The 17,553-nt window shown below is 36.8% G+C and overlaps 1 protein-coding gene across 2 annotated transcripts in view; it reads right to left on the bottom strand.

Annotated features, from left to right (window-relative positions):
* Positions 1 to 17,553, bottom strand: part of CLHC1 (clathrin heavy chain linker domain containing 1) — a 128,096-nt gene that overhangs the window by 89,415 nt on the left and 21,128 nt on the right. Inside the window, exons 9-11 of one of the 2 annotated variants that reach the window (XR_014235115.1) lie at positions 13,951 to 14,153; positions 8,456 to 8,635; positions 5,609 to 7,097 (exon numbers count right to left, since the gene is read on the bottom strand). Coding sequence is in view for 1 of the 2 variants with exons in the window: in XM_082358172.1 (XP_082214298.1) it covers positions 6,901 to 7,097; positions 8,456 to 8,635; positions 13,951 to 14,153 (580 nt within the window). In the remaining variant the exon portion in view is untranslated. Of the gene's footprint in view, positions 1 to 1,911; positions 7,098 to 8,455; positions 8,636 to 13,950; positions 14,154 to 17,553 lie in introns of those variants that run through there. The other variant, XM_082358172.1, reaches the window with a different exon arrangement.

Below are 17,553 nucleotides of genomic sequence, written 5' to 3'. Positions count from 1 at the left end.
TCCCTCTTGCGAGAGCACCAGAATCACAACTGGCTGCTGGACAATCTTTGACAGGAAGACCCTGGACTTCACCAAGGAGGATACCCCACGTCCAAGGACAGAGGAGAAGCCACAGTGAGACGGTAGGAGGGGCGCAATCAGAGTAAAATCTAATCCCATAACTGCTGGGTGGGTGACTCACAGACTGGCGAACACTTATACCACAGAAGTCCACCCACTGGAGTGAAGGTTCTGAGCCCCACGTCAGGCTTCCCAACCTGGGGGTCCGGCAACGGGAGGAGGAATTCCTAGAGAATCAGACTTTGAAGCCTAGTGGGAATTGACTGCAGGACTTCGACAGGACTGGGGGAAACAGAGACCCCACTCTTGGAGGGCACACACAAAGTACTGTGCGCATCGGGACCCAGGGGAAGGAGCAGTGACCCTGGGGGAGACTGAACCAGACCTACCTGCTGGTGTTGGGGGGTCTCCTGCAGAGGCGGGGGGTGGCTCTGTTTCACTGTGGGGACAAGGACTCTGGCAGCGGAGGTTCTGGGAAGTGCTCCTTGGCGTGAGCCCTCCCAGAGTCTGCCATTAACCCCACCAAAGAGCCCAGGTAGGCTCCAGTGTTGGGTTGCCTCAGGCAAAACAACCAACAGGGAGGGAACCCAGCCCCACCCATCAGCAGTCAAGCGGATTAAACTTTTACTGAGCTCTGTGAACCAGAGAAACAGTCAGGTCTACCCACCACCAGAGCCTCCCATCAAGCCTCTTAGATAGCCTCAACCACCAGAGGGCAGACAGTAGAAGCAAGAAAAACTACAATCCTGCAGCGTGTGGACCAAAAACCACAGTTACAGAAGGAAAAACAAGATGAAAAGGCAGAGGGCTATGTACCAGATGAAGGAACAAGAAAAAACCCCAGAAAAGCCATGGGGGGGACTTCCCTGGTGGCACAGTGGTTAAGAATCCACCTGCCAATGCAGGGGACACGGGTTCGAGCCCTGGTCCGGGAAGATCCCACATGCTGCGGAGCAACTAAGCCCGTGTGCCACAACTACTGAGCCTGCGCTCTAGAGCCTGCAAGCCACAACTACTGAGCCCACATGCCATAACTACTGAAGCCCGCACGCCTAGAGCCTGTGCTCCACAACAAGAGAAGCCACTGCAGTGAGAAGCCAGCGCACCGCAACAAAGAGTAGCCCCCGCTCAATGCAACTAGAGAAAGCCCGCACACAGCAACAAAGACCCAATGCAGCCAAAAAATAAATAAATAAACAAATAAATTTTTTTTAAAAAGCCATGGGAGATGAATAGGTAAAACACAGAGAACTTTTAGGGCAGTGAAACTATTGTGTATGATACTATTATGCTGGATACATGTCATTATAAATTTGTCCAAACCCACAGTATGTACAACACCAAGGGTGAAGCCTAATGTAAACTATGGACTTTGGGTGATAATGATGTGTCACTGTAGGCTCATCCATTGTAACAAATGCACCACTCGGAGCGGGGGGGTATTGATAACGGGGGACGCTATGCATATGTAAGGGCAGGGGGTATATGGGAAATCTCTATATGTTCTGCTCAATATTGCTGTGAACCTACAACTGCTCAAAATAATAAAATCTGTTTTTTAAAGCCATGGGTTTAGAAAAACATGACTAATTTTGGATATTTCTAACCCAATGGAGAATTTCTATTATAGCTATTTCATTACAGCTGTCAGAGAACAATGTCATAAATCAAACATTAATGCAGTGTTGACCCTGAAAATTATAGCTACTAGTATGACCTAATACCCATCAACATACAACCTAAAAAATAAAGCAGGAATCCAACAGAAATGCACATATATGTTCATGAACAAGACATGTACAAAAATATTCATGAAAGCACTATGTGTATGTCCCACGCTGGAAACAACGTAGATGTCCATCTATGGTAGAACTGTGGTATACTTACACAATGGAATAATAAATAGTGATGAGAATAAACAACTGCACATGACATGGATGAATACCACAAAAATAATAACTAAAGAACCAAACACACAAAAATAAATACATTATGATTTCATTTATCTAAAATTCAAACTCAGGCAAAACTCATCTAAGGTATGAGAAGTCAGAATAGTGGCTATCTCTGGGAGGGGGATAATAATGACTGAAAAGGGGCTTCTAGGATTCCAGGGGTGTTATTTCTTCATCTGGGAGTTGGTTACATAAATGTGTTGACTTTGTGAAAAATTATTGAGCTCTACAGTTATAACTTGTGCATTTTTCAGAATTTATTATTGTGTATATGTATATTTATATATCAATAAAATTTACCAACAAAATAAAGCGAGAGTAAAGCTAATTCACAAGACTGGCATTAAATATGAAAGATTCCAGGTCCAACTTGGTATTTATTCATTGACCTACTTATTGCAACTTACTTTGTACCCAATACTGTGTTTGATTTTGGTGATATAATGGTAACTGTTATAGGTTGAATTGTATGTGCCCTCCCAAAATTCATAAGTTGCAGCCCTAATCCCCAGTACCTCAAGATGTGACCTTATTTGGAGATAGGGTCTTTACAGAGTTAAAATGAGTTCATTAGGGTGGGTCCTAATGTAATATGACTGGCATACATGTAAGAGGAAATATGGACACACATAGAACACATAGAGGGAAGATGACATAAGAGACATAGAGAAGGTGGTCACCTATAAGCCAAGGGGAGAGGCAAAGGTCTGAAACCAATTATTCCCTTACAGTCCTCCAAAGGAACCAACGTTGCCAACACCTTATCTCAGACTTCTGGCCTCCAGAACTGAGACAATAAATTTGTGTGGTTAAGCCATTCAGTTTGTGGTGCTTTGTTTCAGCAGCCCTAGAAAACTAACAGAGTAACCTTCCCCCATTTTCGACACCCTCAAAATGTGCTGTCCTTGCCATCAATAAAAAGTACTGTCCCTGATTGTAACCATGATAATAGCAATAAAGGACAGCCTAGAAAAAAGAAATGTGGCATAATTAAGGAAGTCATAAAAGGTTTCCCTGAGGAATTTTTAACCAAGCTAAAGCCTAAAGTAAAAGAAATTATTAACTAGGTAAAAAGAAAGGGATGAGCCTTCCAGGTAAAACAAACAGCATATTTTCAAGCCCCTTACAAGAGGAACAGAAAAAATACAAGTGTCTGGCTCAAAATAATGTGTAATACGGTAGGAGATGAGTCTGGAGATCAGCTGGAATTCAGATTATGCAGAATTCGTTAGGCCATGTTAAGGATTTTGGACGTTATCTCAAAAAGCAATGACATGAGACAACTATTTAGTGCATGATAATATGATGAAATGTCAAATACTCAGCATCACCTATGAAGCGTCCTTGCCAAAATAGTTGAAACTAGATCTAGTTAAGTTTTTACAGCTAACTTCCAGTTACAGGAAATATGGGAAAAAGAAAAACAAGTTAAATAATACCATAAGGAAGCAATCAGACAAATCTAAAATGTGGAACATTCCCAGTAACAACCAAGCCAGTCCAATCAGTCAATAGCAAGAGAGAAAAAAAGAGAGGAAGAATACTCTATATGCAGAGACACAACAACCAAATAGAATACATGGACCTTGTTTAGATCCTAATTGGAACAACTCAACTGTAAAAAGGCATTTTTAAGTAATTTGTGAAATTTGAATACAGACTGGATATTAGATAACACTAAGGAATTATTTTTAGTTATTTTTACAATATTCTGTTTCTTCCCACTGAAGTTGTAATCTTGATAGCACAGACCATACACAAAACAGGTATCCAGAATATGCTGGGTTTGTTTTTGTTTTGGCCGCACTGTGCAGCATGTGGGATCTTAGTTCCCTGACCAGGGAAGCGCAGAGTCTTAACCATTGGGCCGCCAGGGAAGTCCCCACAATATGTTGCTGATGCTGATGTTGAATCCTGGTATTTACAATTTAGGCAGAAGGCGAAAAAGCACTGGGAAATCATCTGTGGAACTACTGAATTTTTGAGTTGTAAATGACAAAAGGAATTATCTAGCCAAAATAAATTCATGAGGAAAAGGACACAAAACTAGATCGTGGTAGAGCTGGTCTAGAACACAGGCTCCTATGCCACGAGGCTCATGTTATACCTCTTTCAGTGCAGCTTATAGGGAGGTTCTCACAGCTTCCAAGCCCTGTACAGCTCACAACTCAACTCTTTCTCCTTCCTCCACTTGACTTTATATCCTTGCTCTTCCTCCCAACTCCATCTCCAGGCATTTTAATTTAGATTCACTTGACAAATTTCACTTTCCTTGGGTAAACTGCCAAAGCTAATGCTAACAAAGAAGAATAATAATGAGTGGAGGAAAAAACATTTTAAAACCAAAGCAAAATTAGCAGTAACAACAACAACAGCTGCTGTTTCAAGCTTTTTCCAGATTTCTGTACCTAATTCATCCTCTTGGCTTTCATGAACACATTTTTTTTCCAAGTTCTGTCAACGGATACATAGTAGCTTTCTATCAATCATACAAGTCTCAAAGAAAAAAGGGTGTTAAGCCACTGGTACATAAAGAATCAGTGCTGCTGAAATACCCTCTCTCCTTCCCTTCCTTTTTTCCATTCTTCATATTTTCTTTTCAAAAATCATAGCTAAGGACTTCCCTGGTGGCGCAGTGGTTAAGAATCCGCCTGCCAATGCAGGGGACACAGGTTCAATCCCTGGTCCAGGAAGATCCCACATGCTGTGGAGCAACTAAGCCCATGCGCCACAACTACTGAGCCTGCGCTCTAGAGCCCACGAGCCACAACTACTGAAGCCCACACGCCTAGAGCCCATGCTCTGCAACAAGAGAAGCCACCGCAATGAGAAGCCCGCGCAACGCAACGAAGAGTAGCCCTCGCTCACTGCAACTAGAGAAAGCCCATGTGCAGCAAAAAAGACCCAATGCAGCCAAAAAATAAACAAATTAATTTTTAAAAATCATAGCTAATATGAAGGCCAGAAATAAAAATATTATTAGTTATTATAAGCCTTTTATAACTAAATTGCAACTTAAATTGCTTTTAAAATTGTACATAGGTATTACTTCTAAAAAATATTACATTTTAGAAAACTGAATTATAGTTATCCAGTACTGTGTTTACCAATATACAGAAAAATTGAGAACTCAGCCAGTATTCTTCTGGATTTGTAAGATAAGCCCAGCAACCCAAATATTAGTGGAAACAGATAGCTTAATATAGGCAATAAGGTGTGTTATATCAAATACTCCAAAGAGGGATAATTATACAAGTACAAATGGATAGATATGCGGGATTTGGGAAGTATAAACCAAGTAGAGGAATATGTGTTTCTGGAACCTCTTACATTGAAATAAGGGTTATCTTCTATTAAGTTCTTCCACTATGTAATATATTTATACTGCACATACGTATCACTAAACTTTTTGGGGAGATATTACTGCCCATATTTTACAAAGAGTAAGAAGAAGAATTTGAACTTGAATATGAACCTGTCTGATTCCAAGTTCACATTCTTTCCACTATAAAATAAAATATATACATTCAGTTTAAATTTAGGAGGGGAAAACTTATGCTCTTTTATTCTGTCTAACAGCAGCTCACTTTTACCATGTTCCATGATCAAGGCTGACATTCAACTGGTGTGCTCTGGTATGGCATAAGGGCTGAAAGCTGTTCTGATGAGTTGGGTATCTGTTCTGTTTGATTGGTGCCTATGCCATGCTGATCATTTAATATTTTGAATATCACACCTGTCCATGACACAGAACTCTGAGTCAAAATCAAATACTTACTCAAACACTTGAAATCATCTAAAACCACTTTGTATGGCATATTCCATGCCTACAGGTATCCTGGGTCTAAGATGTAGAACTACTACTTCTTTGCAAAATTTGGCTATTCTCTCTCTAGATAAGAACATGCTGAAATTCCCAAGTTTTATAGTAGAAGCTTAACATTTGCCATTTATATATGCCAAAGCATGGAGCACATCTTTGAGTCAGTAGTACAAAATTACTATGCTCTAGGTTTTTGCCAGTGAAAACCTTGAAATGGCATCTTGCCTTTCTTGTTACAAGTCAGGCTTATAGCATTTGATATTTGGGAAATCAGTCTGACAGGATACTATTCACACCTTCCTCAGTTCTTGCTATTAAATTAGATCACCAGAAAGGAATAAAGCTAGACATTAACTTATGCACTTAGATAGAAATGCCTAAACTGAGATTTATACACTTACATTCTTAGATTTTATCAAGATTCAATATACAGGAGGGATAAATTAGGAGTTTAGGAGTAGCATATACACACTATTATATATAAAATAGATAATCAACAAGAACATACTATATAGCACAGGGAACTCTACTCAATATTCTGTAATAACCTATATGGGAAAAGAATCTGAAAAAGAATGGATATGTGTATTGGGTTGGCCAAAAAGTTCATTCAGTTAATGAATACGTTGTTCAACAAAGTTCTTGGCAAAAATGAAAAATGCCTTTTATTTTTACTTAAAACCGAATGAACTTTTTGGCCAATCCAATATGTGCATAACTGAATCACTTTGCTGTACACCTGAAACTAACATAATATTGTAAATCAACTATACTCCAAAATAAAATTAAAATTAAATAAAAAATTTTTAAAATTAAAAAAAGAAAAAATACATAGGAATTTTAGAAAGATTCAATATACAAAATGACCATATAAAAAAAGGAAGCAATGGTGTAAATATTTCAAGGACAAATCTAAATGTCATCATAACAAAAGAAGCATGATATATTTCTGAGAACTTCATACTCCAGATTTATTTATAAGTTAGTTATACCAAAATCAGTTTGCCTAACTGATATATATAAAATGTTGTAGAGGCTCCCCCAACTGGTTAAGATGTAGAACTACCAAAAAACATGCTGCATTAAGTTGACTGTATCATCCTCTTCAGAAATTTCTGTAACCCCAGCTTGAGATAGAAGGACAGACATGATGTCATTAGATAATTTGTCAAAGCCATTCTGTAAACATATATTTGCTAATTCCTGCCACTTTTCTAGGGAGCAAAATGGATCATTTATCATAAGATGTTCAACTGCATCTGAGGAAATAAAAATACAATATTATAATATAGCACTTATTTGATAATCCACACTTAGCAATTCTTCAAAAATAAAGAGATATCATTTCAACTCCATTACTATTAGACCTGATTCCTTTAAGTGTAATGTGGAGTGCCCAGTCGAGCTCATAGTAAGTACTCAAGTGTTAGTTCCTTCTCCTCCTCCTTTTTCATTAAACTTTTCATGCCTCAATTCAACTCTCCACCATTTCTCACATTACTTATTCCTCCACTCATCTCCTTCTTGGTAAGGTCAGCAGATGCTGAAGGTTGAAAGGAAGGGAGTTCAGAAAGTGACGAATGTGGGCTCAGCCTTATTCACAGTCTATAAGGTACCACTAGGAACTATCAAACAAATTTGATGGTCAAGTTTTCATGATCCTTCAAACACTTTTATAAATGCCCTATAGTGCTAACCTAAGGGTTTAAAAAACTCTTTGGCAAAACCTCCATCCTATCTCTAGACAGAGACCTCTTAATGATGGGGCTTCTTTAACAAATATTTTTCTAAAGGAAATAAAAGAAGGATTTTGTTTATTAAAGAAAACTAATGATATTATTTACTTTTGAAAATCAATTATAGTGACCCTCTTTGAAACTATTTATGGAACTCGTTTATCTACTACTTGCATTACTTATAATACTTGATGAAAGAGGATTTCTATTCAGGTTATTGTAATCACTATTATTTTATTTCCACCATGATTACTATTTTTCTATCAAATAAAATATTTTAGTTGATATCTGTAATGATAATTTCTAAATTATCTTCCCAACTATGTTTTCATGTAATTTACTATTCTTTCTTTGGCCCCATATGATAATTTAAAATCAAGTTGTCTGCTCAAGTTTCTACATTAAATTAGAGAAAGGAAAGAAAAAAGTGAGATCTAATTAGTTATTCCTGATCCCACTCCAGAGTGAGGTTCAGAGTAAATAATATATGTAAATAATATTTTCATATATATTTGGTTTAGGAATAAAAAACATAAAGTTTATCTAAATAACATTTTAAAATATATATATAAATTATTAAATATACACATATGTTAATATATATAAAGATTTTACAGTAGTCATAACTATTATAATTATTATGATGTTCCCCTCAAGCTTCAGAAGGAGTCTCTCTTCATTCTAATCCTCTCAACAAATATATACTATTGCCAACAGAGTATTATTAACATGGTAATCTTTACATTTATAAACACCTAAAGTTAATTCTTGCCAAGAATAAACTCTTAGGAAGATAGAGTTAACTCAAACATAATAATCTTGAACCTTTCCCTAAATAACCCACTACTATTTCTTTCACTACAAAATTTTACTTCACTTACCTTTCCCACCTTTATTTATTTCTTGAAGTAGCTTAATGCCAACTTTTTTCATATCTACAGAGAACAGGTGAAGTACAGCAAGACCAAAAGATAAATATGGTGGTTTCCCATTCCATTCGTCAGTGAGACACTGAATTAATTCAGTGTGGGGACATAACTTTATTAGCTGCATCAGGTCATCTGAAAGCAAAAATGAAAAACTGTGTCTCAACATCCTAATATGATACATCAACTAGAAACTGGGACTAGCTAATGTCTATATTTGCCAATCAACTCTTCTTTTTCCAGTCCTTCCAAAGCCCTCAATGAATTCAACATTACTATCTCCAATCCAAAAAAAAAAAAAAAAAAAAAAAAAATCATACTCAGCATAGCAAAAAACAAAGGAAAACTACCTAAACATAGTACCAGGAAAAAAAATTTATCAGAGAACAGTCTTGGAAAGAAATGTGGTATAAAAAAAGGACCAGGTTGACAATCAAGAATCCTGAATTCTAATCATAGCTCAATCAGTCACTTAATCTTTTGGACCTCAGTTTTTGCACCTTAAAGTGCTAGAATTAGTATCTCCACAATTTCTAAGCTCCCATCTAATACTACGTTATTTTTGTCTACATCTTGTTGCTCATTTGGGGGCCAACTTCTACTGAGTATATCTTTCTTTCTGTGCCTTGTATAGAAAAGGGGCTCAGTAATTTTTCCTAAAAATATCAAGTATTTAGAAACCCAAATATGAAGATTTTAAGAAGCTGTTAGCTAGTTCAGGTAGCTAGAGGTTGAGCCATATGAAGTTGCGTACACTTGACCATTTTTTACTTCAAAAAAAAAGCAATTTCGTATGGTTTAATGTACTAGTTAACCATTCAGATAATTTAAAGCTACAATCATGATTTATATTCTTAAATTTATAAACTTTGTGTTAACTTACTAAATTTTTTTAAGTAAAAGTATTCTTCTTGGGCCACAACAGAGGTAATTGGCAGAATAATTTCTGAGAGCATTTCAAGAACTACGTGTAAACATAACTGCACTCTAAAAGGTAATACAAGGTAATCTAGTGTTTATTAAACACATATTATTGTACTGTGACCTTACATATATTAAATTACTACATCTAATATTCAGTATAAGTCAGACATTATTATTCTCACATTACAAGTGAGGAAACAGGCTTAGAGAAGTTAATTTTCCCAGAATTAGAGACATAGTCTAAAGAAGAACAGTTCATCGGACCCCCAGAGTCCATGACCTTCCAATCTATGGTGCTGCTCCTCTAAAATAATAAATACGTATGTGTGTGTGCGCTGTGTGTGTGTATATATATATACATGCATACACACACAAAGAGAGAGACAGAGACAAGGAGAAAGAGAAATGGTAAAAGATGAAGCAAGGAATAGCAGAATATAATTCTATATCAATGAAGTCAAATAATTTTTAAAAAATTTTCCCTAGAGAAGAGGTAGAAGTTTATGATTTGGGTCGCTCAATCTGGCCTCCACTAAGGTGAAGTTATTTATGTAGGACCCCCCTGTCTCCAACATTTCATAACTCATCCATCTCTCTCTATTTCATTCAATCAAGTATTCAAATACCCTTCTCCATTAATTGATTAAACAATATTTACTCCATTATGTACAAGATATGGTCTCTGACTAATTAGAAAGGACACAAGTTCAAATCCTATGAACTTACCCCTCTACTTACTTCAGAATGCATTTCCTTATTCCTTGGTTTGACATGTAATAATGATCATTATTTATCTTGTATGTTCTATTTTGATAAGGTTATAAGGGTCTATATATCAACCATGGTACTATTTAACTCACAAATACCTAGATACTTAGAACAGTGGTTCTCAAAATATGGTCTAGGGTCCATAAAGTCAGAACTATTTTCATAAAAATACTAAAATTTGCCTTTTTCATTCTCCTTCTCTCACAAATATACAGTGGTGTTTTTCCAGAAGCTACATGACATATTACAATAGACTGAATATAGGATCAGATATGGGAAGCCAGCTATCTTCTATTAAACCAGACATTACAGAGATTTACAAAAATGTAAAACAGTGTCACTCTTTTCCTTAAATTGTTTAGCTTTGGAAAAGTTATTTTTCATAAAAATATTTTACTTATGACAATACATAATTGGTTTATTGTTGTTGGTTGTTTTCGTTTTTGGTCTCGCGGCACAGCTTGTGGTATCTTAGTTCCCCAACTAGGGATTATTAAACCTGAGTCCTCAGCAGTGAAAGCACAGAGTCCTAACCACTGGACTACCAGGGAATTCCCTATTGTTATTTTAAACGAAAAATAAATAATGAAATTTGCAGCAACATGGATGGACTTGGAGGGCATTTTGCTAAGTGAAATAAGTCAGGCAAAGAAAGACAAATACTGTAGGATATCACTTAATATGTGGAATCTAAAAAATAGATGAATCTGACTCACCTCACTCAGCTGCACCTGGGAAAGAGCCAGCTGACCAGCCTGCAGACTGATGTGACACTGCCCTGGCTGGAGACCCTGATTATATCCCACAATAAGCTGAGAAGCCTGCCCTTGCTGGGATGGGCACTGCCGACACTCAACACCACGGAAGTCTCCTTCAATGAGCTGGCCTCGTTGTCTCCTGACACCCTGAATGGCCTGAGCAACCTCCAGGAGCTCTACCTGTGAGGCAACAGGCTGCAGACTCTGCCCCCCGACTCCTCTCCCACCTCCCCACCCCCCAGCTCCTGGCACCCACGCCCCAGCTGAAGAAGCTCAACCTGGCTGAAAACCAGTTGAGAATATAACAAAACAGAAGCAGACTCACAGATATAGAGAACAAATTAGTTGTTACCAGTGGGGAGAGGGAAAGGGGGAGGGACAATATAGGGGTAGGAGATTAAAAGGTACCAACTATTAAGTATAAAATAAGCTACATGGATATATTGTACAACACAAGGAATATGGCCAATATTTTATAATAACTATAAATGGAGTATAACCTTTAAAAATTGTGAATCACTATATTGTACACCTGTAACATATTAATATTGTACATCAACTATACTCCAATAAAATTTTTTTTCTGGTTTAATTTCCTTTTTTTTTTTTTTTGTTAAAGTCTTTATTGAATTTGTTGCAATATTGCTTCTGTTCTCTGTTTTGGTTTTTTTTTTTTGGCTGCAAGGCATGTGGGATCTTAGCTCCTGGACCAGGGATCGAACCCACACCCCCTGCATTGGAAGGCAAAGTCTTAACCACTGACCACCAGGGAAGTCCCTGGTTTAATTTCTAATAAGATAAATATCAATTGATTATAACCCACATAGACAAAAACTCTTTGGGATCTTCAATGCTTTTTAAAACTATGAAGGAGACCTGAGACCAGAAGGTTTGAGAGCCTTGGATCTAGAATAACCCAGTTTCTAGATTGTTTCTAGCCTCGGAGTTTAGAATTCCAGATCTAGAATATAACCAGATAGGTACATTCACTTGTTTAATGATAATGGGGAAAGTGAACAAACAAATCATTTCAGGCTTTATTCTAGAAATCATTAGGGAGGAAAAACGAAGAGTTTTTCCTTCTAAAACAGATGCTCTATGAGTCAGATTTATGCTTTTGGAACAAAAGACTTTTTTAGGACTTCACCGTTTTTGTTTTGTTTCTTTGATTTGTAAATGTAAAGCTGATAGTCTAAATCTGAGAAAGACCATTTTCTTCTGAAACCAGAAAGTATTAACAAACTGAGTCTGTCCCCTGAGGCCAAGGATGATACTTTGGAAAGCTGTGGTTGTTTGTCATTAAAAAGTAAAATAAGCAGAGTAATTTTTCAAACATTGTTTCTACCTTTTAAGCTTAATTTTCCTCAGGTTATTATTATCTTATGATGTTGTACTAAATAAATTCTGAGGATAAATATCAAGGTTCTAATTATATAGGAGAGTTAATATTTCTTAAATTAGTACAATATACAGTTGTCCCTTGGTATCCACGGGGTTTGGTTTCAGGACCCCCTGCAGATAGCAAAATCTGAGTATGCTCAAGTCTCTTATACAAAATGGCATAGTATTTTCATATAACCTACACACATCCTTCCATATACTTTAAATCATCTCTGGATTACCTAATACAATGTAAATGCTATGTAAATAGTTGTAAATACAATGCAAATGTTATGTAAATAATTGCTGGTGCACAGCAAACACAAGTTTTGCTTTTTGGAACTTTCTGGAATTTTTTTTCCCTCAAATATTTTCAATCTGAAGTTCATTGAATCCATGGATGTGGAACCCATGAATATGGAGGGCTGACTGTATAATTATTTTACAGTGTAATGCACTACTAGAGGAACAGGATAATATGATAATGAGTCAATCATGTTTCTATATACTCATGCAAGGCAAATTTTGCAAGCAAAAAAAGAAACGTCACATTTCATTCAATGAAAATTCCAAGAGTAATTAAAACCTTTATTCCTTGACTAAAATAATTCTATGGAAAAATAATACTTAACACAGAAACTGAATCTGTATAACTTACATAATATTAATAAAATATATAATTCATTCAACAAATATTGTGTCGTAACTACTCTGCCAGATTCTGTTCCATTGCTGTGTGTATATAGGCAAATTACTTACCTCTCTGTGCCTTAGCCTCTCTTTGGACACAGTTATTTTTCATCTATAAAATAGGGATAATAACAAAACCTAGTTCATATAGTTAACATAAGGATTAAGTGAGATAAGACATGTAAAAAGCTGAACTATAGCTATTATTACACTAATAATGTCGGGCATGCTGTTACATAATGAATGAAAAAATTAATAACTCTAAAAAACAGATTCTAAGTAAAAGTCAATTTACTCTTTGAAAATGATCAGATTCTTTTTCCTGGAAAAATGTGACCTAAAAGTGCTATATTTTGTTCCATTGTGCAATTTCTTAGAACTGGAGTACACAGCTTGCAAAATCAGGATTGACACAGGCCTGGGATATGGGGATATGCCAGGACTGCCTGTACATTAAGGCTACTGCTGAACTAGACTATAATAAGAGATCAGCTCATTCAACTAGGGTCACCCTAAGGTCCACAATTCTCTCACATCACTGCCCAGCTGCAACCTAGGTGTTTCAAACTTTTTAAATCAACATTATTTCACTAAGTCTTCATTTCTAATGCTTATATTATAGTTCAGAATGTTATATATAAGTTCAGTTATGTTTTAAAAATCCTTTAAGTAGCATGGTCCAAATATCTGCAAGTTTACTAAATGTTTATGTACTGAAGAAATATATAATGTATTTGAATGTCCACCATCAAAGTCAATCAGCTTCAGCTTACCTGTTTTCACTAAAAATTACAAAAGAAATCTACTTACCGGTATACACAAAACAAGCTTTATAATGTATAAGTCCAAAATATTGCCTACTATCATGGGTGATCTTACAATTCAAGTCCAGAATTCGAATGTATACAAATAATAGGCTTTTTCACTCACCAGAAGTAAAGTCCTTGAATTGTTGTATGTATTCCATGGCCCCATGAATTTGACCCTGTTTACACAGGCAAAGAAGAGCTTTCTTGTGCAGGCCACATTCACTATAGATAATCTGAGCTAAAGCCAGACACTTGGCCTTGTTATAAGTATTCTGCTCCCCATAATCAAAAATCACATCCCCAGCCTCCTCAGAAAATGTCAGCCTAGAGCAAGCAGATCAATAGGGCACATGTTAGTGAGCTCTTGATGAATGGATGAGAATGAAATATTTGAAAATTCAGCACAGTAGAACTGGATTTTCTATGGTCTATAAGGATTCCAAGTTAGTAGGCAACTGATGAAATTAAACATATCCAAGACTTAACAACAAGAACAAAAACAATCAGCATGTCTTCCTTTGGGGGAAGTAATTTTGGTGAAACTGAGCTCAACTTTAAAAAAATCTACAAACAAGGTTAAAACTCTCCTGAAAAGATTGGTGGGATTTAAAATTTCAAGGTAAACAAAAATTCTCTCATAATTGAGGCTCTCAATGTTCTTAGCTGTTATCTAGATTCCAAAAACCTGCAGAATGTAAGAACTTATTAAATGTTGGTTAAAGATAGTGACAAAATCTTTAGCTCAAAATTACCAACAGATCTTGCAAGCATTTGTACTAAAAGGAAAACAGAAAGTGCAACAGCAGTGTTTTTTTTTTTTTTTAATTGTTATAGATGTGAAAGAAACAACGGGGGAATAAAGGGACTTAACTGTGTCTATTAGGAGAGACTGAAGAAACAGTTCTTTTGAGATGGCTCAAATAAGTAGATTTCACTTTTCATCAATTTTAGTGCACTATCTTCATACACAATTGAAGGGAACCATCTGTACTACTAACTCCACCTAGAAACTATCAGCATAAGCCAAAAAACATTTGGGTATCATTAAAGATATCACTTCTAATTACTGGCTGTACTGAAACTGGGCTTTATAGTTTGGGTTTTTTTTGGCCACGCCATGCAGCATGCAGAATCTTAGTTCCCCGACCAGGGATCGAACCCGTGCCCCCTGCACTGGGAGCATGGAATCTTAACCACTAGACCGCCAGGGAAGTCCCATAATTATATTTTTAATTAATAGCTACAGAATAACAACAGTCACATAATATTAGTGTCTATATACATGTAATAAAATGCCAATAACAATAAAATGAAATCCTGAAACCCCTACAAAATGTCTCTTTATTGAAAATTAAGTAGATAAAGCCCTCTGTGTTTGTTGGGGCAGGCAGCAGAGAGTTGGGTCTAAAATCAAAAGGAAGCTCCTGAGTATGAATCAACTATTTAGGAAGCAATTCTTCGACTTCCACATTTTAATACCAAAATATAAGTTTTGGTAGTTAAAGCCACAACGTTTCCTGAGACTGAACAAGTCATTATTTCAGTTGTTGTAGTGACTGCATTACTGGAGCAATGAAAATACCAGTATCTTAGTATTTATTTCTCTTATTAATACCATTATTTCCTTATTTTCAGTGGTCACCCTCACGATGCTGTTCCACCCGAGAGAAGGCCAGAGTTGAGACTAAGGTTGCTCTGTCTTCGTTTGTCACTTTCCAAAAGGATGATCAGAAGCAAAGAGTATGATTAAAAAGAAAATTATCCAAAGGGAGGAGGAGGATCAAGCCCCAGAAGAATGGAATTGGCCCCGAAGGAAAAGCAGGTGGCGGGGGGTGGGGGGGTGGGGGGGTCGGAGGGTGAGAAAAACAAGGATTCTAGCCCTGGGGTAAGAGAGGTAGCAGTGAGACACCCAAAACAAGGTTTTGCCTTGTTTTCAGTTTGTAGCACTTTTTCAGTAGTAGTCATCCAATAATTTTTTTGAAAAAGGCCAGATTTTTGTTTTTATGAGTTCCTAATGGAGACCTGAAATGTATGAATAGGTATAATTCATAGTTATCCAAAGCCTTCTAATTTTAGTGCATAGTTTTACCACACAGTTCCATCAAAGCTTAAGAAAAAATAAAAATGCTGCCAGAAGATTCAAATCTAGTATTTTAAAATTAATCACTACCAATATGGTATGGAGTAAAGTTGTAATGATTTTTATAGTGTCTAAGGTATCTAAATAGAAGAAACCCAAAACATGGAAAATCCAAACAATATTAATTAGCTCATGAATGCTCTAGAGTTGAGTGGGTTAAATCAAATTGTCCTATTTAGAATAAAGACATTTATGCTAAATGGTATCTCCAGAAAAATATAGAAATACAAATATGAATAATTCAGGAAAAATGTAGTGGTATTTTCCCACTTTATGCACTCAGGGAAATGCATAAGAGTTTAAATTCTTACAACTAAGAGGTAGAATGGGCCAAGTATATGTAAGGAAATTAATCTTGTCTGAAGTGTCTTTGCACTAGATAACAGGTGTTAGTAATGAACATGCACTTTCTGATGCTGTCCTTATGCCTGCACCATTTCCAGGGCTCCCTGACAAGTACTTTTTGTGGAGAGTGTAGAAATGTGACCAGGCAGAGAAAGAAAGAAGGAGGCAAAGACTGAAAAGAGGGGTACACATATGGAGAAGTTTCCTAAAACAGGAATTACGTGAACATAATTATCAATTATTATGTGCATAATTAATTACTATGTGAACAGTAAGCGAAGGCATAACAAGACAGGGTGAGAGAAAGCTACTTTGCACTGGGAAACAATAGTGAGATCAATCCAGGACAGTTTTATGACTATCCAGAGTTGTGCAGGGAAATGATGAATTTGAAATGGGTAGCAGTAGGTAGTAGTATGCAAACTTGCCATTTTTGTTTGGGACATTTCTAAGTCATGGATTTGTTATTTAGGGAGTGCTTACATTTGTCCATCTACACCCTTATGATACACTTCTTAAAAATGAGAACTGTACCTACTCTCTAATATGTATTCTATGTCCCTATGCATTTAGAGCCAAGAAAGCATAGCCCTTAGGCTGCAAAATAAGAAGGCCATGGCTACTAGAGAGATGACAGGGAGGCCTTTCGTCACTCTGCCTGCCAGTACTCACAGCCCAACCCATGCCCACATAGACCCAGCAAAAGGAGCTGTTATCTATTTCCAGATTGATCTTCATAAGCTGGTAGACACAGTTTTGGTGCCTACTCAGGTCCTCTTTACTGGGCCAGTGCCCCTTCTCCAGCTGATTATTGACAGCTCATAGCTGCCCCCTCTCCAAAGAATTGCCCTCAGCTGACTGGAGCCAGAAAATTATGCCTATCTTTCAATAGCCAGAAAATTATGCCTATCTTTCAATCCCCTAGTAATCTAGAGCTGATGACTGACTAGTAAGGGATACAAAAAGCCAGTCCCATAATCAAGCGGTAACAACTTTGCGGTATGGCTTATGCTCCACAGCTCTCTCCTTATAATATTGACTAATACTAGACTTCACCTGAGTTCACATCCTTGCTTGGCTCTTTCCCTATCCCATCTCACTCCTTCCCTTATAAAATTTCCCAAGCAGTAAATGACATCACCTAAATCCAGGTATCCTGCTCTCTTCAAGGGCATAGGGAGCCTGAGTGCCAAAAATATTCCCCTTTGCCCCATTATTTAGCAATAGTCCTACCTTCTC

This window comes from Balaenoptera borealis, assembly GCF_965194805.1.
Source record: "Balaenoptera borealis genome assembly, chromosome: 15".
Classification (NCBI taxonomy): Eukaryota; Metazoa; Chordata; class Mammalia; order Artiodactyla; family Balaenopteridae; genus Balaenoptera; species Balaenoptera borealis.
Note: the sequence above shows the minus strand (reverse complement) of the source record. Positions and strands in the feature narration are given on the sequence as shown.